We start from the raw sequence: 25,169 nt of genomic DNA, 5'->3' as shown, positions 1-25,169 counted from the left end.
ATGTATAATTCACTTGAACATTTCTGCCTTGAGAAGATGAAAAACCAAGATTAATCAAAATGGATCTTCTTAGTCGTAGCCCCCTAGTTACATGCCAGTCTGTGTGTCTGAACACAGCAATGATATATGAGAAAACACATCTGAATAAGAGCTTAAAAGATCAGGACACTGGTAGTGGAAAGTCTATGGCAGCCTGGACCAGATGGTTTTGTCATCATCAGCAACAGCAGCTGGACTAGCCAGGTCTGGCGAAATGTTTAGACTCTGTCCTGAGTTTTGGCTGAGTGAGATAAGAAGGGAGGGGCTTGTTCTGATACCAGGGCACCGGTAGTACCAGAAATGGTACAGATGTCATAGATAACAACATTACACAAGATAAAGAAAACATACATTGACTGATGTCAAAACTAAAACTTATATTAGCCTTCAACTTGTCCTTGAAGTTTCGCCCTTGAAGTTTTTACAGTTACATACGTATATATACATACTCAACTGTCTTGATAGCTATAGCTTTGCAAGAACTTCCACTCACAAAATGTGGTCTTATTTCTTAAATAGTGTTATTGTAAAACACTTTAAAACAAAATGTATTGGCTATATCCCGTTGTGCGTGTACTGATGAACCTCTACATTAACTCAGCTGATGGACTGGCCCATGGGCAACAGTGGCACTAGGAGCTAAAGGTCACTAAGTACAACACTCGGACCATGGCTGTTGACAGACTATAGCTATAGTGTATTAGGCCCCTGTGGTCAGATCCCCTGTACTTATACTGGGGTCATTTACTCTACACAGACAAGTAGACCCTATAGCCCGGATCCCTGGGGTCAGTAATATCTTCAAAAGATAAGCATCTCTCTGGATCCATAAACCCTGACAGTCATAGAGGTCAAATAAGGTCAATGTTTTATAGAGAAAAGAGAACTGCCCGTTTTCAATTTCCATTTTCGTATGGTTGGTTGATCGGTATTTGGTTGTCAACACCGGGAGTTTGGTTGGTGTTAAAACCACAGATAAGTAACCACATGTCATCATTGGCCTGAGGCCCCGAACTAAAAGTTCAAATCTGATGACTTACAATAAAACTGAAATGTACATAACATTATCAGTAAGGTGAGGTATGATTTATAATACTGTACTCCAGTACTTTAGTGAATGACAGAGTTATATATACTGGGCCTGGTAATAAAGATAGATCTCTCTATAAAAGTCCATCTGTTTTCAGATAACCTACATCTATACCAAGTACATATGTATATTGATACATTCAAATTATATATATACTACCATAAAATTATAATTTTATGGCATAATCTGATACATTTTGTATTTTGAATTATTGACAGCATGCATGGGTGAGAATAAAAATAGTTTCAACAGGGTTGCACTAGAAAAACATCCTAACTTCAGAATTAACATTGTTTAATAACAAGAACATCTCTCTTCAATTGAATGAACATCTCTTAACATCAATTGAAACACACAAAAGTGTTTTGTCAATGGCCAAAGAAACAGGCATCTTTTACATTATGATTGTACTCTTTGTTCCTAACAGGGCTCTTTCTTTGTAATTGTTGTTTGAAATGGATTAAGTCAAAGTAACGATAACTTCTTTGCAAGAATACCAAGTATGTTGTTGACTTTTATGTAATGATATTCTCATTATTCACGCTTATTATTATTATTTCTATATAGAAATGGTGCTTTTCAGTGTCAAATCTGTTCCCTTCAGCCTTCATATAGATATGTCCTATGAGTTATATAAAATTGGTGACTGTCCATCGCTATTTACTATACTGCAAAAGCTGTCTTTGGAAATCAAGCCTCATGGAACTTATATACACATATAAATATTGGTGTCGTCCATTTGTTAAATGTACTTAGGAGAGTGCATCGCTCTTACACGACAGAAATGCACATCTAGAGCTTTGACTTCAAGTCCCCACTAACGGCTCCTAGGTACTCCACAGAAACATGTGGTACCTATTAGCCAGCTATGTACTGATTGTAAACAGCCTACCAATTAGTGTGAGGGGTCCTAGCTCTCCACCACTGATAGTTATAGGCCTATAGACATTCTAGTTATTACTTCCCCAGGTAGCTCGTTCCAAACAGGTTGGCGGTAGGTATATATACCATATAATAAGGGGAAAAACAGCGTATTATAAATTTTAATTATAATCTGCAGTCGTTAGTTACACCTGAAGCAATTATATGATAATTACAGGTATATCAATCATGTGAAAGTCAAATTATCTTATTTTACTACAAAACGTCAATGTAAATTACAACAAAACTATGAAAAGGACAACTTTGGATTTTAACTTTACAAATTGACAAGACATTTGACCTCCTTTTGATACTGGCTAATATTGTATAAGCATTTCCTATCTCCGTGAACAGGGGATCTCCGGTGCATTCTCGTTTGTATAGGATTTATCTAGAGGACAAATCTGTAAAACCTTATTAGGGCGACACTGCATACATCCTCGTCCTACAAGATAGATGGGACCCCGGAGACTAACCCATGGCTCACTGTGGAGGACGGCCTCAACAATAATGTCCCTGATATGTAAATCTTAAACGGTAGACTCTAAGCCATACCTGGAATGCATGCATTTTAATCAGTGATATGTCTGTCTACTTTTTGTATACTGCAACATTCCTATTGTAAAACTAATTGCAGTCTTACAATACAACACTAGCCAAACCAGTCTTTTTGGATTCTATTATATTGAAGTTTTCTAGGCTATAAAACCTGACGGGATATGGGGGGGAATAGTATTCAATATTTATAGAACACTGAACAATTTTACTGCAAATGTTTGATTAGAATCATTCAAAAATTTAAAACGTTGAAATTGAGAGAGGTGACATTTCACACACACCAGTAACCTTAATTATATCATAACTATTAAAGGATCAGATACTGTACAACAGAAAATAGGATAGGGTAAAAAAGACGCACTTAACAAAAGCATGCATGATATAAAGTCATTACCCATCCACTTGTAAGTGCTATTCATGATTCAAATCTTTATTTATTAGATTCAAGGCCCAATGAAGGGCATTAGTTTACATTTTGGATGTATGAGTAATGTTTTATCAAAATAGCAAAGCTAACAGAAAGACAGATGAAAAAAGTAACAATTCTGAAGTGATCTATATAAAATCAACATTCTTTGTCCTTGTTCAGAAATCTTCGTAAATCGTAATTTATTTTATCTGAATATTTTATATCATCAAATTTAATTTCGACTGGAATAAGTAGTCCTGTTTACTTTATTACCTCTAAATTTTTAGGTATTTAGATATATCAGTTATTTTGTTTCTCCCAGAGTACCTGCTCATAAGAATTACCAAGCATACAGGTGAAGTCGGAAGCTAACCAGACTGACACACAGAGGCAGTTCACATCAATGTTTTTATGACTCGTCATAAACTTGAAATCTAGTGACAATGTCCTTGTCATGCATCTTGGTCAGGATAATGTTTGGTATGGCGGCTGCCAAAATTGGATTTTACAGGAGGTGAGGAAGTTCTTCTATCCCAATTTTCTCATCATGTTGAGCTTTTAAACCTCGCGACAATAAATCATAAATAGTTGTATTGTAGGACCATGGCCATTGGTACGTTTTATTTTTATTTTTACATCGTTTAAGTCGTTTTCTATAATCATCTGTCAAGCAAAATTGGACATTAATATCCGGGGTGCTATGATGACAGATTATGCCATTAAAGAACTCCAATTCTTTGAGCATTTCAACATCAATAAAATAAAAGTTCGCAGAGTTCATGTTAAAAATGATACAATTTAAAAGGATGATGAACCTATCCCTTGTATGCAGTTTTCAAAATAAATCAAATATACTTTTTCAAATGAAAACTTTCATAATGGATTACTTCCCTTTGCTATTTATGTTTGCTGCTGGTACGTTCATTTAGTGTCTTTATATTTTTATGTGGGCCTACAAATATTGACAGTAAGCATAGATCATCAATCTAAAATTATGATGAAATCTTTCTAAAAGTTCCACGCTAAAAATTCTACAGCTTATAAAATTATTATTTGATAAAGGGAGATAACTTGTTATTTTTTTGGTGAAATGAAGTACCCAGTAGCATATAGTTCAAGATGATTATCTGCATTGAATACATCATAACCCATCATTAGTATATATAAGCATTTATATATTTCAAGGTTGAAATGGTTGTGTTTTGAAGAGCAAATGCATTTCTTTTAGACCATAATTGATAGAAATGCATGATGTTGTTAACGACCAACATATACAATATCTGGTGACCAAATCTAAAATCAACACCTATCTAAAACTCAACTCTGAATAATAAAATTTAACAAAACATTGTCCTTATGTTAACATTATATAATATTCAAGGTGACTTTACCCAGCCTATAAACACCTGCACTCTTATTTGCCCATATTTGCGACTGAAATCAGCTTGAAATCTTTTAAGACCATTATAATCGAACTTCCTCCTCCAAAGTGTCTAAGAAAATCATGTTTACATCATATTTTAAAATGATAAACATTGAATGAGACTATTCATAATTTTCAGACAAAACAACTTAATTTCAAATATCTTTTCTTTTTTTGAAATGGTACACAGATACACTATACATATCATGTACTTGTTGAATTTACAATATCCTGGCCTGGAGAAATGAATATTCCTGAGAGATAAAAGCTGACATAATCTCTTTGTAGTGTATTCTGTACCATGTAAGTGACACCCTATTTTGGCCCACTTTTATAGATAATGGGTATTTGGAACCCTTTACACCTGGAACCTCTCGTTCAAATGTCCATTCAAATCTCTGCTTTTCAAATGAATATTTTCATAAGGCATATTTCAAAACCTGCATAAATACTGGGTTTTTTTTCTCCTTAACACAAAACCATCTGCTTAAAAATCATTTCATCAGAGTCTGTACGAGTTTATTAAATTCAGTCAATAAGAATTAATTTTGCTTTAAAAATTAGTTTTTCACATTGCTACATGATATTGACTTTGGACAGTTGGACAGGATTCAAAGATAATAGCTACATGAGAGGAAGAACAATATTTGGAGGTCTCGAGGTTATCTGACAGTCAACAGCGCTAGATAGGAGACATGATACTTCACTTATATAGGTCCCTAAAGGACTACCTGTACGACTGTGAGTGTCATACCTGTACACATCACCTGTCATAAACCTCCGGCACAAATATTGGATGCTGCATGAATTAAATTAGTAAATCAAGACATGTTTATGGTACTACACAAGATACCTCTTGATTTCAGGTCAACAACCTGAGACAATCTACAGGTTCGGCAATCTCATAATAGACTAAAAAATATATAATTACACTAAAGAAAAAATGAAATAATTAGCAAAATAATAATATAATAAACACTCTGACATGATAATTGTCCAGCAACCCTACTCAAACCATTTTAAAACCATTTCAAATTTTTAAAGTGCTAGCATACTGTACTGACAACTGGTCATTTCTAAAGCAAGATCCAAGCTAAGAGGTTCTGACAATGAGAATATTATGACATGTTTAAAATTTTATATAAACTTCTGCTCAGTGAAATATCTAACTATAAAATCTGAAATTATGAATATTTGAACCTTGGTAATTTACTCCATTTTAGTCATTTTGACCCCTTTGTCTCTGCCCCTAAGCTCAGACATCTGGGAGTCAGATGGGATCAAATGTGACTCACATAAGCTTGAAAAACTTATTGATTTACTTAGACATAACGTGATTTGATGTAGTCATGTTATATATCTTCAATTCTAAATCTATATGTAACAGCTGGCAAACTTAGACAAACTTAGTTAGTTCATACACTTACACAAGATCAATTAAGTAGATTCGAAGATAGGCAAGTGTTACTCTAAAACAAACAAGAGCTGTTGGAGAACAGCAAAGCTCTCCTATTCAGAAGAAGTTGATGTTCGAATTCAAGTATTTACTATTTGAACATGGAAATATGACAAATTAACAGACTCAAAAACACCCTAAAGGGCCCCAAATTGGTTGTATTATCACGTTCAGCATCCATACACATTAGGAAAATAAAATCATAAACATTTATGATGACTTAAGCTTAAACAATTGACGAAACAGAAACTTGCTCAAAAACTTTAACGTGAAATGGGACGCCAACGCTGACGCCGACGCCGGGGTGACAACATTAGCTCCCCCTATTCTTCAAATAGGCGAGCTAAAAATAATCATCAAACTAAGAAATTAATGGCCTTACTCAATAAAATCTTTTTTGTTTAATTACAATAACATTCTATACCTGTCCAGAATATACCTGTACATAATGTATAATATTGTCAATCTATATACAGCAGGTCACAGCTGTTATGGCTTCAGACACGATTCGATACAATCTACATCAAGTACTATCTAAATTACACATATACAGGTGAAATAGTCACTTGATATGGAAGCTTCTTCTCAAATTAAAGGCATCTCATGATCACAATAATCATGACTCAAATAAAACAGATGCCAATTTCATTAAAAAGTCAACAAGATATTCTGAAAACTCATTATGAATCAATTCCAATGTGATGTTCAGATCTAGAACTTTTAAAGAGTATACCTTTATAGGTTAAGTACAATCATGACAGCATGCACACTATATAAGGAAAGGGGTCAAAAACATAGTTGCTTATTCATGATATAATTTACTATGAATTCCACACATATAATAAACTTGTCATAGCCAATTCTTGTTATAAATTTGTAACATGTATACATTTGTGTGTTTTTTCAAAGCAGGTATCATATTGTATTAACCTTCAATCCGGTCATAAGTGGGAGTTATCTTCCAAATGTATGGGTTAACTCCCCTTTAGAGAAAATCCTCAAAAACTTAGACAGTCTATTGGCAATTATATAAATGAAACAATAGGGTGATGTAAATATCACAAGCATACCAATCCGTGACACATAGGTGATAAATGGGGAAATTGTGATATATTAATAAGCGTCCAGCATCCTGGACCAATACCACAAGTATTCATCGTTATAATGACATCACAGTGATGACTACGAACTACCTCAAGTGTTTTTGTAATTATCCTTGTGTCAGCAGTTCATGATGCATGTCCATTTCCTCGGTATGATATTACACCTACCTCACGTGTGTCATAAAAATAGTACATCCTTATCATGATGTAGCACAATTCAGCTTCCATGTACGGATTTTCATTTTCGAGTACCGTGGCAAAAACGTATTGAAATGAAGTGTAATGAACAGACATTGTATTGTTCTTTTGCATAAATTGTGTCATTTTTCCTCAATAAAAGATTTTTAAGAGGATGTGCTTCCTTCCTTACTTTGATCAAAAATAAAATCAAAGCATTTTTAGTTGAACATTTTTGAAAGTTCAAGCAAATAAGTAAAATATTAAGAAATATGTTTCATCTGTTTATCATATTAAAGATGTGCAAGATAAGTTTGTAGCATTTTTATTTTTTTTATTTTTAATAATTTTGCTTTATTGCGCAAATTCAGCTTAGCTATCAAATTCTCAGATATTAACATCCATAAAGTCTTTATCGAATATCGATGAATGTTTACATTATGTACAGTACTCACTTGTACCATAGAGCCGGTAGTAATCTATCGAGTTGATTACTGTATATTGTATCAGCGAGTACACCCAGTACTCTGATCATGACCAGCCACTCGGTGGTCAGGAAATTCAAATTAACATACCCAACCCGTGATTCTATTCTGGGGAATTTCTTATTTGCGCTATACGTTTTTACCCAATAATTGATTCATATATCACTTCATATTTTTACCTAAATTTATATGATTTTAGTTTGACAAATTTATGCAGCAATTTATGTAGGATTTTTTAAGGCGAGTCCATAAGACTAATTTTCACATTTTGATGAGTCCCAGTACAAAGAAATATAGAGGGTTCTCAAAATTTTGGTGAGTCCCACAGGAAAATCGGGAGTCCAGGACTCGTCTAGGTGAGTCCCATAAATCACTGTTCATGACTTGACGAACAATTAATTAAAACCATGTTTTTTTTTCCAATGTTATCTCTATCTTAGTTTGTACACAGTACATATGTAACTTAAATAAAGTATTTTCTTTATTTAAAAATGTTTTGAACAGAATACAGCTAAAAACTAAGAGTTAAAGCTTACTTAAAAGGATTTGACACATATATCAATCATCACAAATTCTCTGTGCACTTTAAAACCTCTTGATCTCCATGTGCCCAGTGATAGTGCATGGTTCCATACCAAAATGGCGTTACAGAAGCTGAGAGCTGGGATCATGATCACCAGACTTCTGACATCTGTCCCAATTACCCTTGACATAAATTTGCTCTATAGATCAGATCTCATTTCTGTATTGAATTAGGTTAACATCTTTTTCTATCCAATCAGTTTTACCAGAAGGTCAGAGATGGTGAAGAACCAGAATGTCATGTTGTGAGAATAATCTGACCAATCAAAGAACAGATGTCTTGACTTTGTTAAACCAGACCAATCAAAAAACAGTTTAGATGACATTATAAATTTAAGAAACAAATAATCAAAGAATCAAACAATCCATAGATCCTGAGGATCAAATCAAACAATTTAGATTTAACTTTTACTCTAGATCGAGTCTTCATTGTAAATATGCAACCATGTATCTAAGTGATTAACTTTAATCTCTGTTGGAAGACTTTGTCACAGGCTCTTGTAAATCAAACACCATTGTACCTCAGTGTATACTAACATTGGCCTTTATTACTATTAGACATCATAATATCCTGCACCAGTACAATGTACTAAGACCTTGTCACAGGCCCTTGTAATGATGCCATCATGTGCAACACAAAGTGCTATAGCCTAATAACTTGTCACAGGTCCTTGTAACGATAGTAGCATCATATACACCACAGGGCTAGAGTGCTAATACCTTGTCACAAGCCCTTGTAATGATGCCATCATGTATAACACAAAGTGCTATAGCCTAACTTGTCACAGGTCCTTGTAACAATCGTACCATCAAATGCACCACAGAGCTAGAGTGTTAATACCTTGTCACAGGTCCTTGTAACAATCGTACCATCATATACACCACAGAGCTAGAGTGCTAATACCTTGTCACAGGCCCTTGTTATGATAGTACCATCAAATGCACCACAGAACTAGAGAGTTAATACCTTGTCACAGGTCCTTGTAACAAAAGTACCTCTTTGCGCACCCAGAGCTAGAGTGTTAAGACCTTGTCACAGGTCCTTGTAACAATAGTACCTATTTGTGCACCCAGAGCTAGAGTGTTAATACCTTGTCACAGGTCCTTGTAACGATAGTACCATCTTGTGCACCACAAAGCTAGATTGTTAACACCTTGTCGCAGGCCCATCATGTCCGCCATAAAGTGCTAAGCCCCAGGGTCCTGATACATATCTCTGGCTGTCTGTACTCTTACTCATGCAATCTATCCGACCTAGATCCAATGTCTATTTAGCCTTTGGGTAGATAGTAATTAAAAAGATAGAGTGTTCTCACTGAATATAGATACAAATATGTATAATTTGTTATGAGTAACTCCATGTGCATGTATTGCTCACCAGATAATGGGGATCCACTCATCAAATCTTATTAACCTGGAGATAAACGCCAGGCATCAGATTTACACTACATATTCATGTATATATTTGAAATTCTAATTGTAGAGCATTCCACTAAAGTTCTTGGGGTTGAATCATCAGAAAGCAGATCTCAGAAATCTAAAACTCTGAAGTCTTTAACCTTGAGACTTCTACAAGATGGAAAAAAACGTAACGAATATAAAATTTGTGAAAATCGCAGTCAAACACTTTGAAGGGCGCAACATGCTTCTGATTGCAAGGTGATCTGTGTGTCAGTAGTATTTCTTCAGTTCATAGCCAGATCTCTCAGAGGAAAAGAAAAACCTATACAGAACATTTAAATTTCCTTACCACAAAACCGAGGATTTTAACCCAACAATTGTTCAATAACAAATACCACCCAAGCATTCCAGAACTCAAACTTTTCTTCTACATTAATCATGTAAAAACAACCCGAAAATAATTATACCAACTTCTTTATAACAATACCAATGAACAAAAATATGTACTCCTAAAAATCTCTATACAGTGTAAATATTGTATGAATCGTATTTATACCATGTACATGCATTACTTTCATGAAACTGTCAAAGTTTCGCACATTGTTGATATGTTTTCAAAAATATAACAAAATACAGGAAATTTTTGCAAAATATAACAAAAAAGAAGGTTTTTTAAAAAAAGATCTTCGACTGGTAATATATGGTCGTAATATGTTCAATGTAGCCATTTACTGGTATACTGCGGGCCATATTGTATGACCAAAGCCTTTGTTATATCTGGTGATTGAACTAATGTTTCTGCCTGATGGGGTACATACACTAGCCATACCCAATACCAGGTAATGACATCCACCCAGATAACATAATGCATGGTCCAATCAGGAAACTGTACACAGTCACAAATCCAATCTGGTTCTGGTCGACAAGTAAAAAGCCAGAGCAAAGGGATTAACTTTCTAGTTGTTTTCCTACAATTCTATATATACACTCAGAACAAAGAGTACTTTCATTTATTGACACAAAGCGGGTTTGAAATGACCTACAAAAACTAGCTTACGATCGCTTGACCTCTCTTTGTGGACTTGTGTGAACTGTAGATTGACAGTTATTTGACAACTAATTGTACATAATAATTAGACAAAAGGCCATTTTGAAAGTATCAACAAAGAGACTATGATCAGAGACCTACCAATTAAACCATGCAAGCCTAAGGTCCTGATTTACATATTCACTAATTATAAAAGTTCAGTGTACTTTAAGCTTTATTTGCAATTGCAAGGTGCTCTTTTTCCTTCACGATATGATCATCACTAGAATGTATCATCACACACTGATGAAAATCTTTATGATCTTAATTGTAGTTTAATGCTGCGACATAACGAGAGAGAAAACCTGTGAAATTAATTATCAACTATTATGCGTAAAATGCACAAATTGTAATGCATGTCACACTAATTTCATCAAATCCCTAATCTGACCAATCATTCTGTTTTCTTTAATCCTAATAAGAAACATGCATTCTAAAAATATCAATTATGTCTGTATTATAATGTCAATTGAGAAAAAATCTTTTATGGCAAATAACGAGGGTAAAAGATGTAAAATAATCATGACACCAAAAATAAGCTTTTTCCAGCTAGTACTTAAAATATCTCGCAATGATGTTAAATTCAAACCCTTGGATGGTCTCAACTGATGAGAACCAAGTACAAATATACCGTACAATATTGTAACAAAATTAATTAGTCTGTATGTCACTCTATTGGTGTTGAAGTAATTAAGGGAATAGATATATGGGTTGAATAAAATGGGATTAGTTTTTTGTCTCAATACAATTATAAGATATACTTAAATGAAAACATTTTGAAATGTAAATTAAGGACGACTTTAGTTCAAATTTGGTTTTGTGCAAATTCTAGGATCACACTCAAACACATGCATGTAAATAAAACTCTTTTTAAAAGGATAATACAAAAAATCTTTATTATTTATTAAAAACCTGCAAGCATGTAGTACCAATTAGGGTGTATAATGTAAAATATTCAAATCAAAACAAAATTCAAACTCAGATATATATATTTAATACTAGATTTAATCTAAGGTAAGAAACAAAAAATTCTCAATAATGTTGTCAATTAAGATCTGAAAAGATGCAATGAAATAAACCAAACTGTCATTGAATGCAATAAATATGGTCCAACACATCTGCCTAATGCTAGGTAGGGGTGCTATATAATGCCAGCTGGGGATGGATATATAGATATGGTGTTGGCTGCATGTCTCATTCCGATGCAACCAACTTACCACCGACTGAGTGGTACTGCTGAAAGGGTCCAGAACTAGGGAGCAGATCTGGTCGACCCAACCAACATGGCCGCCTGTACTACCCTCCTCCATGTTACTGACTTCCTAAAAACCAAACCATAGCCTGACAAATCACAATTCCTGTTTATAGTTATCTTATAATTTCATTTAAATATTTGTATATGCCAAGGATTTTAAAAAAATTGAAATCATTTTCAGTATATCTGCAAAACACATCTGTCACTATTGTTTATATTTAATAAAAAAGACACTATTCCGTCTTTGCATATTACAGAGTTAGCTCCCTTGCGGATAGGTATCGATTGTTACGTCATTATTTTGTGCGCACAATTTATGTCATTTTCTCCAAAAACTATGACGTTACGCTCGCAAACAGATGACATCACAATCAATACCTACCCGCAAGGGCAAATAACTCTGTAATATGCAAATACAGAATACAGTCATTCAAAACCGATTTGAAAGGGTTATCATATTTATTTTTTTTTGACAGACAGTGGTAAGAACTTGAAGAGATCTGACATATATGGTCTATAGAGGTAAAGTTTAAAACATGTACAATTTATTATCTATACAAATTGTTACAAAGCTCAGAACCAGCTTGCGATCAGTTACAGAATGTGCTTTATCTGGGATGTCCCTGTATACATTATTCTATATAGATATCTATACAATGCTGGAATGTCGGTTTCCCCATAGGCATGGCACTAATGAGGAACAGGGATTATAATCCACCGCATGTCGATTAATCTGTGTGGCCTATCAGTCCAGGTACTAATGATGTAGGGTATGCTGTGTCCTGATCCTGATGGGTCCATTCTAGCCATAATAATCTGGGAGTAGGCCACAAGGCCATCATATACACATATATATGTTACCTGATTAGGATACCTGTATATCTATCTAACAAACTGAACTTCTATACACATGTACAACAATTATATATTCATCCTAAAATTCAATATTTAGGGTGTTTGTGTCCGAAAGAAATTATAGGCTAAAATTGCTTCATATATTTCAGAAAGATATGCTTTCATTTTCTTTCCTCGAAAGGTATAAAACCATCTGGGTGTAAAACTTGTGTAATTGTTAAAATATATACACCTCTTTAGGAGATACCTAAACCTGGATAACATCAATCTATGATTATGAAGTACAGGATCAGGTACAGCATTATCTAACAATAATATCAGAAACATACCGTATATATTTTATCATATGTATCCGATATATATGTTTCTGTTAATATTGGTAACAAATATGGGTTTATTTTTGTTTTACATTGTATCAATAACCTTCATTATTAAATTTATTGTATTGACGCTTATGAGCAAAGTGAACGAAAGAAAAGTAGCACTTGTAAGATAACCTTCCATTGGGAGTTTAAAACATGAAACTCTTTACTTGAAATTGTCGCAAAATGTGGTTTGCAAAATGTAAATGATAAATTTCATATCGTATGAGTCAGGTGTATATTATAGTGCTACCAGGTCTTGTCAAGTAACATCGTTTTCAGGAATGGTGACTGCATGAAACCGAGTCGAGAAGGTGACAGATGCTTAGATAAACACCTATCGGTTGTAATATTGCTCGAGGCAGGGTAAAAAGTTATTTCTAGGCACACTGACGATTTCCACAAATACTTGGTAATTAGACATACCTGGAATGTGCTACCTATGGTCAAATATTTACAGGTGATCAACGACAGGTGTGAAGGTTACCTGTCAAAAGTTTACCTGGGACATAATCATCAGTGGGTGTTCTATATATGGGGGTGGTCGCGGAATGTTGACATTTCTCCCATCATTGTATATTCCACAACAATTAATAGGAACACATTCATTTACTGTGCATATACAAAAGACTGTGTCACAGTCATCCTAAAACTATGTCAAGAGGGACTTATATTATTTATATAACTTACCATAGTATACACAAAATCATCTATTGTATTATCAGTTGAAGTCTTACCTCATGTAATGTACATTTTATCAACCACACACTTAGTCATTTCCATACTTGCCACTGTTTAATAAATTTTAATTAAAAAATCCTTTATTGTATTTTAATGTATAGTATATTTACCAACGATTGACAAAGATGTTTCTATGTTATACCTTGTTATACTTTGTTGCAAATCTGTCATTTTGTTTCAGTTGACTTGGTAAAATAACTGACAAATCCTAAACATATATCTATAGATCTACAGATACTATAAAATGAGAATACACATGTTACAAATATACAGTAGATTAAGGGGCATGAATTAAGGTGGGACTTTTCTTTTTCGGTATCATTACAATCAGTGTATTCCTTAACATTCCACAAATCTACAAACTGGTGAAACCCCAGGGAGTCAATATTTAGGGACTGAATTCGGCCAGCTGGTCAAAACCTTGACCTGAACTTACAGGAGTATAACTAGTAGACTGACCACTCCCACAGGTAAAACCTACAGGTACGGGTCACGATGGCTGACCTTTGCGCCCATGTTAAAAAGGTAAACATACGACATGTTACTTACCTTGTTGTTTTCCAGCGCCTCTGCAGAATGGATATCTTTTGCTCCGAAGCAGCTCTGACATTTCAGCTTGTTAAAAATGTTCGGCTGAAATTTCTGACACTTCGAAGCCATGTTTGTTTACGAAAACAACGGCGAGTCCCTTACGGACGGACTGCCTGCTTCTACAGGTAGACACACTTAAAATAGTCTAATAAATCCAAAACACTAATAGATCTGATATATCACAGTTCGTAAATCACAAAAACATGACTGCTAAGGGTCCATTTTGTCACTAGCTCGTAGTTTACATCGGAAGATCGTCCACGAACCGGTTCATGTTTCCAATTCCCTCACATAGGTGCGCGCGCATGAATATGAAGATAAGTAGTTCTGTGATACGGTCTGCGCAGTACGAAGTATGTATACGTAATTAGGCTGTCCAGCTGACAGTAGGACACTTCGTTGGTTCGCCACCTACAGCTGAATTACGATTTCTTAGAAAAAGCATCTATTCAAATGAATAATTAAATGAATGTAAACTGTATGCTATCATATATTATGTAGATTTATGTAAGATTACGTGGGTATACAGGGGCAGAGATTTGAATAGTAATAAATCTCTAACAGAGGTAGGCGTATATACAATGTACATTCTGAGGAGTGTAAATTTTCTTTATTAAATAGATTTTAACCTCGATGAGGTGTGCAGTTCCCATCCCATACTGTTGTTTTTTCCCGTATCTTAACCTCAATAATTATTTAGCTGAAATACTGGACACTTCTTTTTCACAGAATTAAATCTAAATGGGAATTATACTGTAGCTCTTTCGGGCTACCATTGAAATTTTTTAGTTTCATAAATCTCTTATTAACTGACTAAATAAGGAGTTCTTGAGTTTAATTTTTTATATACTGAATACATGTATTTTCGGTGTTAGTGACATTCGTTACTCCCTCATGTAATCTGTATAATTTGAAGAATACCATTAAGAAAACTTTTTGGAAAAATCTCTTATAAGATATCGATCGGGATAGAAAGATTTTTATGATTATTTTAAAACGAAACATATCTATACATAGTCATAGTCGAATACATGTTTCTGTTTTTACAAACCGTTCCCGAAAGAAGCAAATTAAACCTCTGTTAATTAAACCTCTGTTAATTTGTAAACAAGAAAAACAGCGCGATATACATGTATGTAATTAATACATTATACCCTGGTTGAGATACTTTTCGACACACGTCACGTAACCTATATATAAATATAGATAATATCGATAGTATAACATACACTGATTCGGGAAGATCACGTTACGTCCGAAAAAAACCTTTATACAGACGTGTTTTATCCATACATCATTAGCGTATAATTAAACCATCGCTGAAACTAAATCCTAAATTCACTATAACAATTGTACAGACATGCAATCGGTAACATGCTACACACTGCATGCATGGGAGGCCGTCCTTACATGACCATAGCTGTTAATAGGACGTTATTTAATCAAACAAACAAACAAGCAAGCGGTAACAAACAGAAACTATATATACATATAGTGTAATACATGTTCCTGGTAACAAATACAAGTACCTGTTTCAATATCCCCCACCAAATCACGGCGGGTATGGAGGGCCACATCCAAGCCAAGCTGGAGTCTTACATATGGAGGGTCACCGGCCCGGGATATTACATAATATATATGGAGAATTGTCTAGGATATTACATACGAAGGGGTCCCCAATATATATATGAATAACGATCTTGGAAATTACATATTGAGATTTGTTCCCGGAGATATCAAAAAATGGATGGCGATCTGGGATATTACCGTATACATATGGAGGGGTTCCAAAGATGTTATATATGGATGGCGATCTGATATATTACATATCGAGGGATTCCCAAGATATATATAGATGACGATCTGGGATATTACATATGGATGGATTCCCAAGATATAATATATAGATGACGATCTTGGATATTACATATGGAGGGATTCCCAAGATGTTATATATGGATGACGATCTGATATATTACATATCGAGGGATTCCCAAGATATATATAGATGACGATCTGGGATATTACATATGGATGGATTCCCAAGATATATATAGATGACGATCTTGGATATTACATATGGAGGGATTCCCAAGATGTTATATATGGATGACGATCTGGGATATTACATATGGAGGGGTTCCCAATATACTATACATGTATGGCGATCTATGATATTACATATGGAGGGATTCCTAAGATATAATATATGGATGACGATCTGAGATATTACATATGGAGGGATTCACAAGATATAATATATGGATGGCGATCTGGAGTATTGCATATGAAGACGTTCCCAAGATATTATATATGGATGGCGATCTGAGATATTACATATGGATGGGTTCCCAAAATGTTATATATGGGTGGCGATCTATGATATTACATATAAAGGGATTCCTAACATATAATAAATGGATGACGATCTGAGATATTACATGATGACATGGAGAGATTCTCAAGATATTATATATGGATGATGATCTGGGATATTACATATGGAGGGATTCCCAAGACATATACGAATGACGATCTTGGAAATTACATATATGGAGATTTGTTCCTGGAAATATAATAAATGGATGGCGATCTGGGATATTACGTATACATATGGAGGGGTTCCCAAGATATATCATATGGATGACGATCTATGATATTACATATGGAGGGGTTCCCAAGATATCATATATGGATGACGATCTGGGATATTACATATGGAGGGATTCACAAGATATCATATATGGATGACGATCTGGGATATTGCATATGGAGGGATTCACAAGATATCATATATGGATGACGATCTGTGATATTACATATGGAGGGGTTCCCAAGATATATCATATGGATGACGATCTGGGATATTACATATGGAGGGATTCCCAAGATATCATATATGGATGACGATCTGGGATATTACATATGGAGGGATTCACAAGATATCATATATGGATGGCGATCTGGAGTATTGCATATGAAGACGTTCCCAAGATATTATATATGGATGGCGATCTGAGATATTACATATGGATGGGTTCCCAAAATGTTATATATGGATGGCTATCTATGATATTACATATAAAGGGATTCCTAACATATAATAAATGGATGACGATCTGAGATATTACATGATGACATGGAGAGATTATCAAGATATTATATATGGATGATAATCTGGGATATTACATATGGAGGGATTCCCAAGATATATACGAATGACGATCTTGGAAATTACATATATGGAGATTTGTTCCTGGAGATATTATAAATGGATGGCGATCTGGGATATTACGTATACGTATGGAGGGATTCCCAAGATAATATATATGGATGGCTATCTGGGATATTGTATATGGAGGGGTTTCCAATATGTTATATGGATGGCGATCTTGGATATTACATATGGAGGGATTTCCAAGATATGATATACGGATGGCGATCTGAGATATTCCATATGGAGAGGTTCACCGATATTATAAATGGATGGCGATCTGAGATATGGAGGGATTCCTAATATAATATTTATGGGTGACGATCTGATGTTACATATGGGGGGTTCCCAAGTTGTTATATATAGATGGAGATCTGGGATATTAAATATGAAGGAATTCCCAATATAAATAAATATGGATGGCGATCTGGAATATTACATATGGAGGGGTTCCCAATATACTATACAAAGTATATGTATGGCGATCTATGATATTACATATGGAGGGATTCCTAAGATATAATATATGGATGACGATCTATGATATTACATATGGAGGGATTCCTAAGATATAATATATGGATGACGATCTGAGATATTACATATGGAGGGATTCACAAGATATAATATATGGATGACGATCTGTTATATTACGTATGTAAGGGTTCTAAAGATATCATATATAGATGACGATCTGAGATATTACAAATGGAGTGATTCCTAAGATACAGAACAGTAAATTGGTATATGGAGTGGGACATGGGCTTTACATATGGAAGGCAATTCTAATGAATTACTTACGGAGGGTCATTCGGGGAATGGCTTACAAGGCCGACTGGTATCAGTGTTCAATCAAGATATCACCTATAAAGGTACCACAAGACATTACATATGAAGAGCCAACGGCAACACAATATGGAGGGCCACCATATGTCGAATATAAGAGTACAATTAAAAAATCACATATTGATATCCGCATGGGATATTACATATGGATTTTTGAGATGATATGGAGGGGCAACATTATGGGGACTAACATAATATTACTAACAAAAGGAGAGAGAAACATTACTTAGGAGAAGATATGACATTAATCAAAGACAAAAAAATACATAACTCTCAAGGAGTTGTGACTTCTGGCAATCCTAAAAGAGCATAAAGTTAGGGAAACTAATATTTCAAAATTAACGAAAAGAAAGAAATATTTCTCAACATACACTATGTACAGAGTTGAAGTAGGGGAGGTAACTCCTATACATTATACCATATGATTATCATAGTAAGAAAGGACGAGTTGTCTCTCTTGTAAAACTCGTCATATCGTAATTCATCAACTGACCACAGGGATCTGAGAATTCTTAATATCTACCCTACCGCTCACAAGACGTCAAATTCACAATTTGTGGACTTGCCGTATAAATTCCCTTCAGAAAGACCTTCATATGTATTATGTAAAAAAAAAATATTGCCTCGATGAGAATTTGATATTTTATGTGGTTCAGTTATATTGCCTAGTAGGTAAGCGATATCTAACAAGTACGATAAAAATGCAAACAAACATTTTATAATGGTTTGCATAATCATTACTTTGCTCCATTAGCAGTAATAGGCACCTATTGTAGCTCTAAAGACGACACTATTTTCTGTCAAAATGTCTTTTGAGTTACACAGGGATTTGTAATATATATCATATACCATATTAGCTGCAAAACTAAGGTCTATATATATGATATATGATATATATTACAAATCCCTGTGTGACTAAGGTCCATATATATTGTTATATGGTATATGATATATATTACAAATACCTGTGTAACTAAGGTCCATATATATGATATATGGTATATGATATATATAACAAATCCCCGTGTAACTAAGTTCCATATATATATGATATATGGTATATGATATATATTACAAATCCCTGTGTAACTCAGGTCAAGTAAGGATTATTTACATACTGGTACCAATGTTCGTATTTAATTATCTTTCATTTTCTTGTCTTTTGACAACAACTGTTATAATGATTTTTTTTCTGCCATCTTAATTTTTTTCAAGAAACTGGTTTTAAGTTTTGTCGCATTGAGAAACCGATCAGAAATCAACACTATTAAACTGAAATAGTACTTAATCAAGTACAAAGGCCAAAAAACTTCAACATTGCATGCTGATGATATTAGTTTAAATTGAGATGGTCATGACCGATGAACGATGGAAAATGCACGTGGCTAAGGGATGAAAATGATAAGAGAAACAGCGTTGGGATGCTATTGTTGTTTGTCTGTTACCACAGATAAAACACGGGCCAAGGGAAAGACATTAACGATGATACATGTAGCCAGTTTTATATCTCCAACTTTTGGTGAGAATCGATGATCTTGTCGGAAAGTACACTATCCGTCCTATAAACACAAGGAAACAGACTTTGTGGCAGACAGACATCTTTCCTGAGTATTTATATACACATATATTTTGTACATGTTATCGCTTCATCGCATGAGCAAAAATGGTTACAAGAAGGACGAAGTTGGCACTATGTGAAGATCAATATTCTTGTCTTCCAGACAGAAAAAAAGTTAGTCTAGCGTTCACGTAAACGGGAATATTTATCGAACATAAACACTTTAGATACACACTGCATTAAACATTGTATTTTTATCTCAAAATAAACCTCTTTAATGCATTTACCACAAAAAATATTTTCCTACATTAACAATACCCACTTCGGAATTTGGACATTATCAATTTTTTTAGCTATTTGGTGCTTGCTATACATGCTATTAACTGTCTCTAATATCGCTTTCGCAGACATCACATATCATGTTCATAATATAGCTATCGTGCGAGTACTCAGAAATGTCTGTAAGAGTTGCGTCCCTTACACCACCTGATCAGGAGTTGTTTGCTTATACGCAAATAAATCATACATTTCGACACACATATATATACACTATTCCAGAACACGTCATCTATACCAAAATCTTTCAATTTTGCTCAAAGAATGTTGGCATTAATCTATCTGGGAATCATCCTCGATACTCCAGGGGTTAACTTTCACTGCCGTTATATCCACCTCTGGACTATCGCATAGTAAAATTGAAGATAGTTCAGAAGAAAAAAACTGACCAATCACTGGCCTGTAGAGATTTCCTTTGAAGATTACAGGAGAGCGACACTCAATTTCAAAGCAATATACAGTTCACCACAGTGTATCGTTATTCGATTCTTTAGAGGACTGTGATTGGTCAAATTATTTTCTCCTGAACTTTCTTCAGTTTTCCTAAGAGTTAGTCCAGGGTGGATATCAAGAGAGTGAAAGTAACCCCTTGAGTATCGAGGACGTCTGAACCTCTATAACGACCAGATTTAGAAATTATGGACACTACTTAATTACAATCACCTACTGAATATCTACCTTGATATCCACTTTTACCGATCGAGCATAACCGGAACAACTTAGAACTGATTAATTATAAGCGAATTTCCCACCATTTTGGGATACTAACATCTATTCACCTCGGTTGATCACTCGAAATCACGTTTATGGTGGGACACTCGCGATTTCTTGTACTAGCAGTGTCTGTCTCCCATGGAGATATGTCCAACAGCAACGGAAACATTTCGGTACATTATTATGAAAAAATAATCACCATAGAAATTTATCAAGTCCACTCAGATAATACTTTACCATCATTTAATCATACCTTAGAGAGGAGGTGTTTTTAATTTGAGCTAGTACAATCACAGGATTTTGCTAAGTTGTAAATTACGATTTATCTCCCCTTACATAGTAAGTGTATAGTGGTGTAGGCAACGTTGTAATTTTTTATAAACATTCACAAAGAAAGAAAGAGAAAGAAAGAAACAATGAAACAAACAAAAAAGCAAAAGAACGAATAAACAAAGAGTACCGAAAAGCGACAATTTTATTGGTAAAAATAGATATCTAGACCACAGGGACTTGGCACGAATTTCCAACCAACGGTCAATATTTTATATTTTATAATACTTAATGTATTACCGGGTATAATACATATACCGTTGATTCGTGCCATGTCCTGGTGATCTAGACGGATACTAAACACAACCGATAGTTGTTGTTTGTGACGTTTGTTGGCATATTTCTGCCATCGAGTTGCCGACTTACGACTTAATGATATCGACATAATTAAGGCATTATGTCGACATCATAAAGGAAGATGTCGACATAAACAGAAGAGTATGTCGACTTACCACATGTACCTGGCCACATAATGATTCCAAGATAATTACGTAGAAATTCGGTAACTCGGCGATTAATCGTGTTTATGCTCGGGTGTTACACCGACTTGTCAGTTATTGATGTCGACATCTAAACTAAAACATGTCGACATCTGGTCTTGAAAGTGGAAATCAAAGGCCGCTCTTTCATGACGCACTGTGTATATGCAACATGCAGCAAGGTACCATACAGCAGAGATCGACGTTGATTTTGTTAATTCAGGTTTTTATTTATTTGATTTCAAAATTTAAAATTGTGATCCTACACATCCCCGGCCATGCAGCTGTAGCCTGCGTGTACGTAGCTGTTAGTCCGAGCTGAGGAAGTTAGAGTGCAAAAGGACTCTGCTTTGTACAACGAATTTCCATCCTCTTGGTCATAATCATTTATTAATATAGGGGTATAACCGTGGGTTGAAAATTCGTTTGAAAACTGTGTGTGTGTTTTGTGGATTAGCATTCGTACCAAGTCCATGTAGTACATACCGTACTTTACTATATTAAAAGAATGAATGAAAAATAAAAAATAAAAATAAAAAACAATGATTTTTTCATGTTTTATTTTCTTGCGAATCACGAAAAATACCAGTTACGTAATTTAAAAGCTATAAAGGTCACAGTACAGGTACACAATACATATTGGGAAACCGGCTTTAATTGTTAGCTTGCCCTGTCCATATACATGTATATATACATAAATATTTACATCCCTCGATACACTTATATAAAGGCACAACGAGTTTTTGTTAGCCCAAAATCCTCCCGGGACGCGGATTTAAAACCAAACTCAGGATACATCTGAATATATTTTTTTGTAGTAAAAACACGCGTTCTTTGTAGTCAAGCGTAGTAAAAAAGTCACGTGCTTATACTTCAATTGTATTATGGGCTAAAAAATCCTCCCGGGACGCGGTTTTAGCTCCAAACTCGTGATAAATCTGCATTTATTTTTTGTAGTAAAAACGTAGTGAAAAAAAAGTCACGTGCTTATACCTCATTCATGCCATTGGTCGGAATATACAATTGTATGGTTACTAGTGATCACGTGATTGTGTGTTTACTTCCAAATATGGTGATAGTTTGCTTGCCATTTCTTCGGAAAAAATGATCTATTTCAAAATATTTGAACTCCAAAATGTTATTAATATTGCATGCATATCATTTTGACTTGCATATATGTACTGTTTTACAATAAATAATGAACTGAAATGAGTTATAAAACTGCCATTTCCTCGTTTTGTAAATAAAGGATTTAATGCGAATTGACCAATTCAATAGGTCTAACCGTCTAATCTAGGATCAGCGAAGATCGGCTACTCCCGGCTAAATTCGTAGAATTATTATTGATATATATAATTACCTGCTTTAGGTTTCAGAACAGATACATATAACACAGAGAAAATAAGATCTTCGTCAAAAGACCAAATCATATATACTAAATATATACCAGGTCAGAGAAATCACTCTATTTGGAAGTAAACACACACTCATGTGATCACTAGTTACCCATAATACAATTCCATATTTATGAATGAGGTATTAGCACGTGACCTGTTTTACTACGTTTGACTACAAAGAACGCGTGTTTTGTATTATTATTGGGAAAATCCCCCGCGGATCGTGGTTTCATTTCCACCATTTGAAATTGCTAAGCAATTCTATCATATAATTGTTTATTTTCCATATTCTTTCCAAACAAATGGTTAAGCTTCCGCATAGTGCACTCTGCTTTTTGGGAATCTAATACATGTGTACACATACTAAGGACAATGATGTGCATGCACGGGCTTATGTGCTTACATGATGGCAGCTTCCCGCCTGGTAAATTGGGACCTAGGACCTAACTCATTATGTATCACTTTGTTTGTCAGAAATACTCTTCATACATGGCCCTGGGGTCTCGGAATTTTCCCCAGGGATAGGGTCTTTACCATAGTTTATATAGGGAAACACATTTATGGGCATTATTTGCTCAATTTTCATAGGAAATGTAACAGGTGTAATGGAATCAAATACCCTTCATAGATTAAAAAGTTAAATTGATATCATCACTGACTGATTTCATGGGCCTGATAGGCCAATATATGGTGCTTATATACAGTGTATGTCTTTGTTTCATTCTGTATCCGAACTCAGGTGACCAATCAGGAAAAATTTTAATTAATTCTATTAAAAAAAAAATAGACTTCACTTTCAGTTTTCCGATGTTATAAAACATTTCCAAGAGGAAAGAAAAAGGTAAAGAATTACAGAAATAGAAAAAGATCTTTTATTGGCATGATTTACATCAGTCAGTAGTGGGTACCAAGTTCATTAAACTTTAATGTGCAACTGCAGGGGCGTAGGAAGAAAAGGGTCCTCCTGCACATTTTCGTACTTTAGAAACTTTTGAGAAATTTTTGTCGTTTTGAAGGGCATGTTCAAACCTTTAATAATAAAAATTCAATACACATGAACTAGACTAAAAATGTCCATCAAGGGATTCTACTATTTCAAAAAAGTTTCTAAAATATTAATTTGTTTATATGTCTAAGCAAGACAATTAAATAAATTCGTTATTTTTTGAGTTAAACAACAATGTGCTGATGGTGTGAAGCCGGTATGTTCAGATCGAGCAGGGTTGCATAATGATATGACGACATTCACAATTATAGTTTCTAAATGCATTTAAATTTAAGTCGCTTTAAAATCCTCAAAACTCATCTTGGCCATTCTAAATCGTAATATTTTTCCCGGGGGAGACCTCCGGACCCCCAAAACACCAAAATCTCGCGCATTCGTCGCTCGCAAAATCATCAACTGACCTCGGGTCATTTTTCAACGTTGAAAAATGACCCCGAAAACCGTTGAAAACTGAACTTTAAGCGCACTTTTTACACCGACCCGTTGAAAATAGACCCCGTTGAAAAGTGACCCCATAAGAACTCGTTATTACACAACAACACAACACGACACCACAACAACACGAAACCACACGGAATAACACAGCACATCGACACACCAACAACACAACAACACTACACAGCACAACACCACACAACAACACATCACACCACACAACAAAACACAACAAAATAACACAACATCACACAACACAACATCACACAAAATAACATCACGCAACACAACAACGTATCACTCTAAACACAACATCACA

The 25,169-nt window shown here is 34.6% G+C and overlaps 1 protein-coding gene and 1 long non-coding RNA gene across 7 annotated transcripts in view; one reads left to right on the top strand and one right to left on the bottom strand.

Annotated features, from left to right (window-relative positions):
- Positions 1-14,853, bottom strand: part of LOC138323842 (uncharacterized) — a 72,616-nt gene extending 57,763 nt beyond the window's left edge. For 5 of the 6 annotated variants that reach the window (XM_069268722.1, XM_069268725.1, XM_069268723.1 and 2 more), the window contains exons 1-2: positions 14,494-14,853; positions 11,949-12,053 (exon numbers count right to left, since the gene is read on the bottom strand). In XM_069268722.1, coding sequence (XP_069124823.1) covers positions 11,949-12,053; positions 14,494-14,604 — 216 coding nt within the window. In that variant the 5' untranslated portion in view covers positions 14,605-14,853. The remainder of the gene's footprint in view (positions 1-11,948; positions 12,054-14,493) is intronic. The other variant, XM_069268724.1, reaches the window with a different exon arrangement.
- Positions 2,048-3,623, top strand: LOC138324569 (uncharacterized). Its single transcript, XR_011208644.1, has 2 exons — positions 2,048-2,123; positions 2,405-3,623. It is a non-coding gene; the product is annotated as an uncharacterized lncRNA (long non-coding RNA).
- Positions 14,854-25,169: the final 10,316 nt, after the last annotated feature.

Source organism: Argopecten irradians, chromosome 5 (genome assembly GCF_041381155.1).
Source record: "Argopecten irradians isolate NY chromosome 5, Ai_NY, whole genome shotgun sequence".
Taxonomy (NCBI): Eukaryota; Metazoa; Mollusca; class Bivalvia; order Pectinida; family Pectinidae; genus Argopecten; species Argopecten irradians.
The sequence above is the reverse complement of the archived record's forward strand: the minus strand, read 5'-3'. Positions and strand labels throughout refer to the sequence as shown.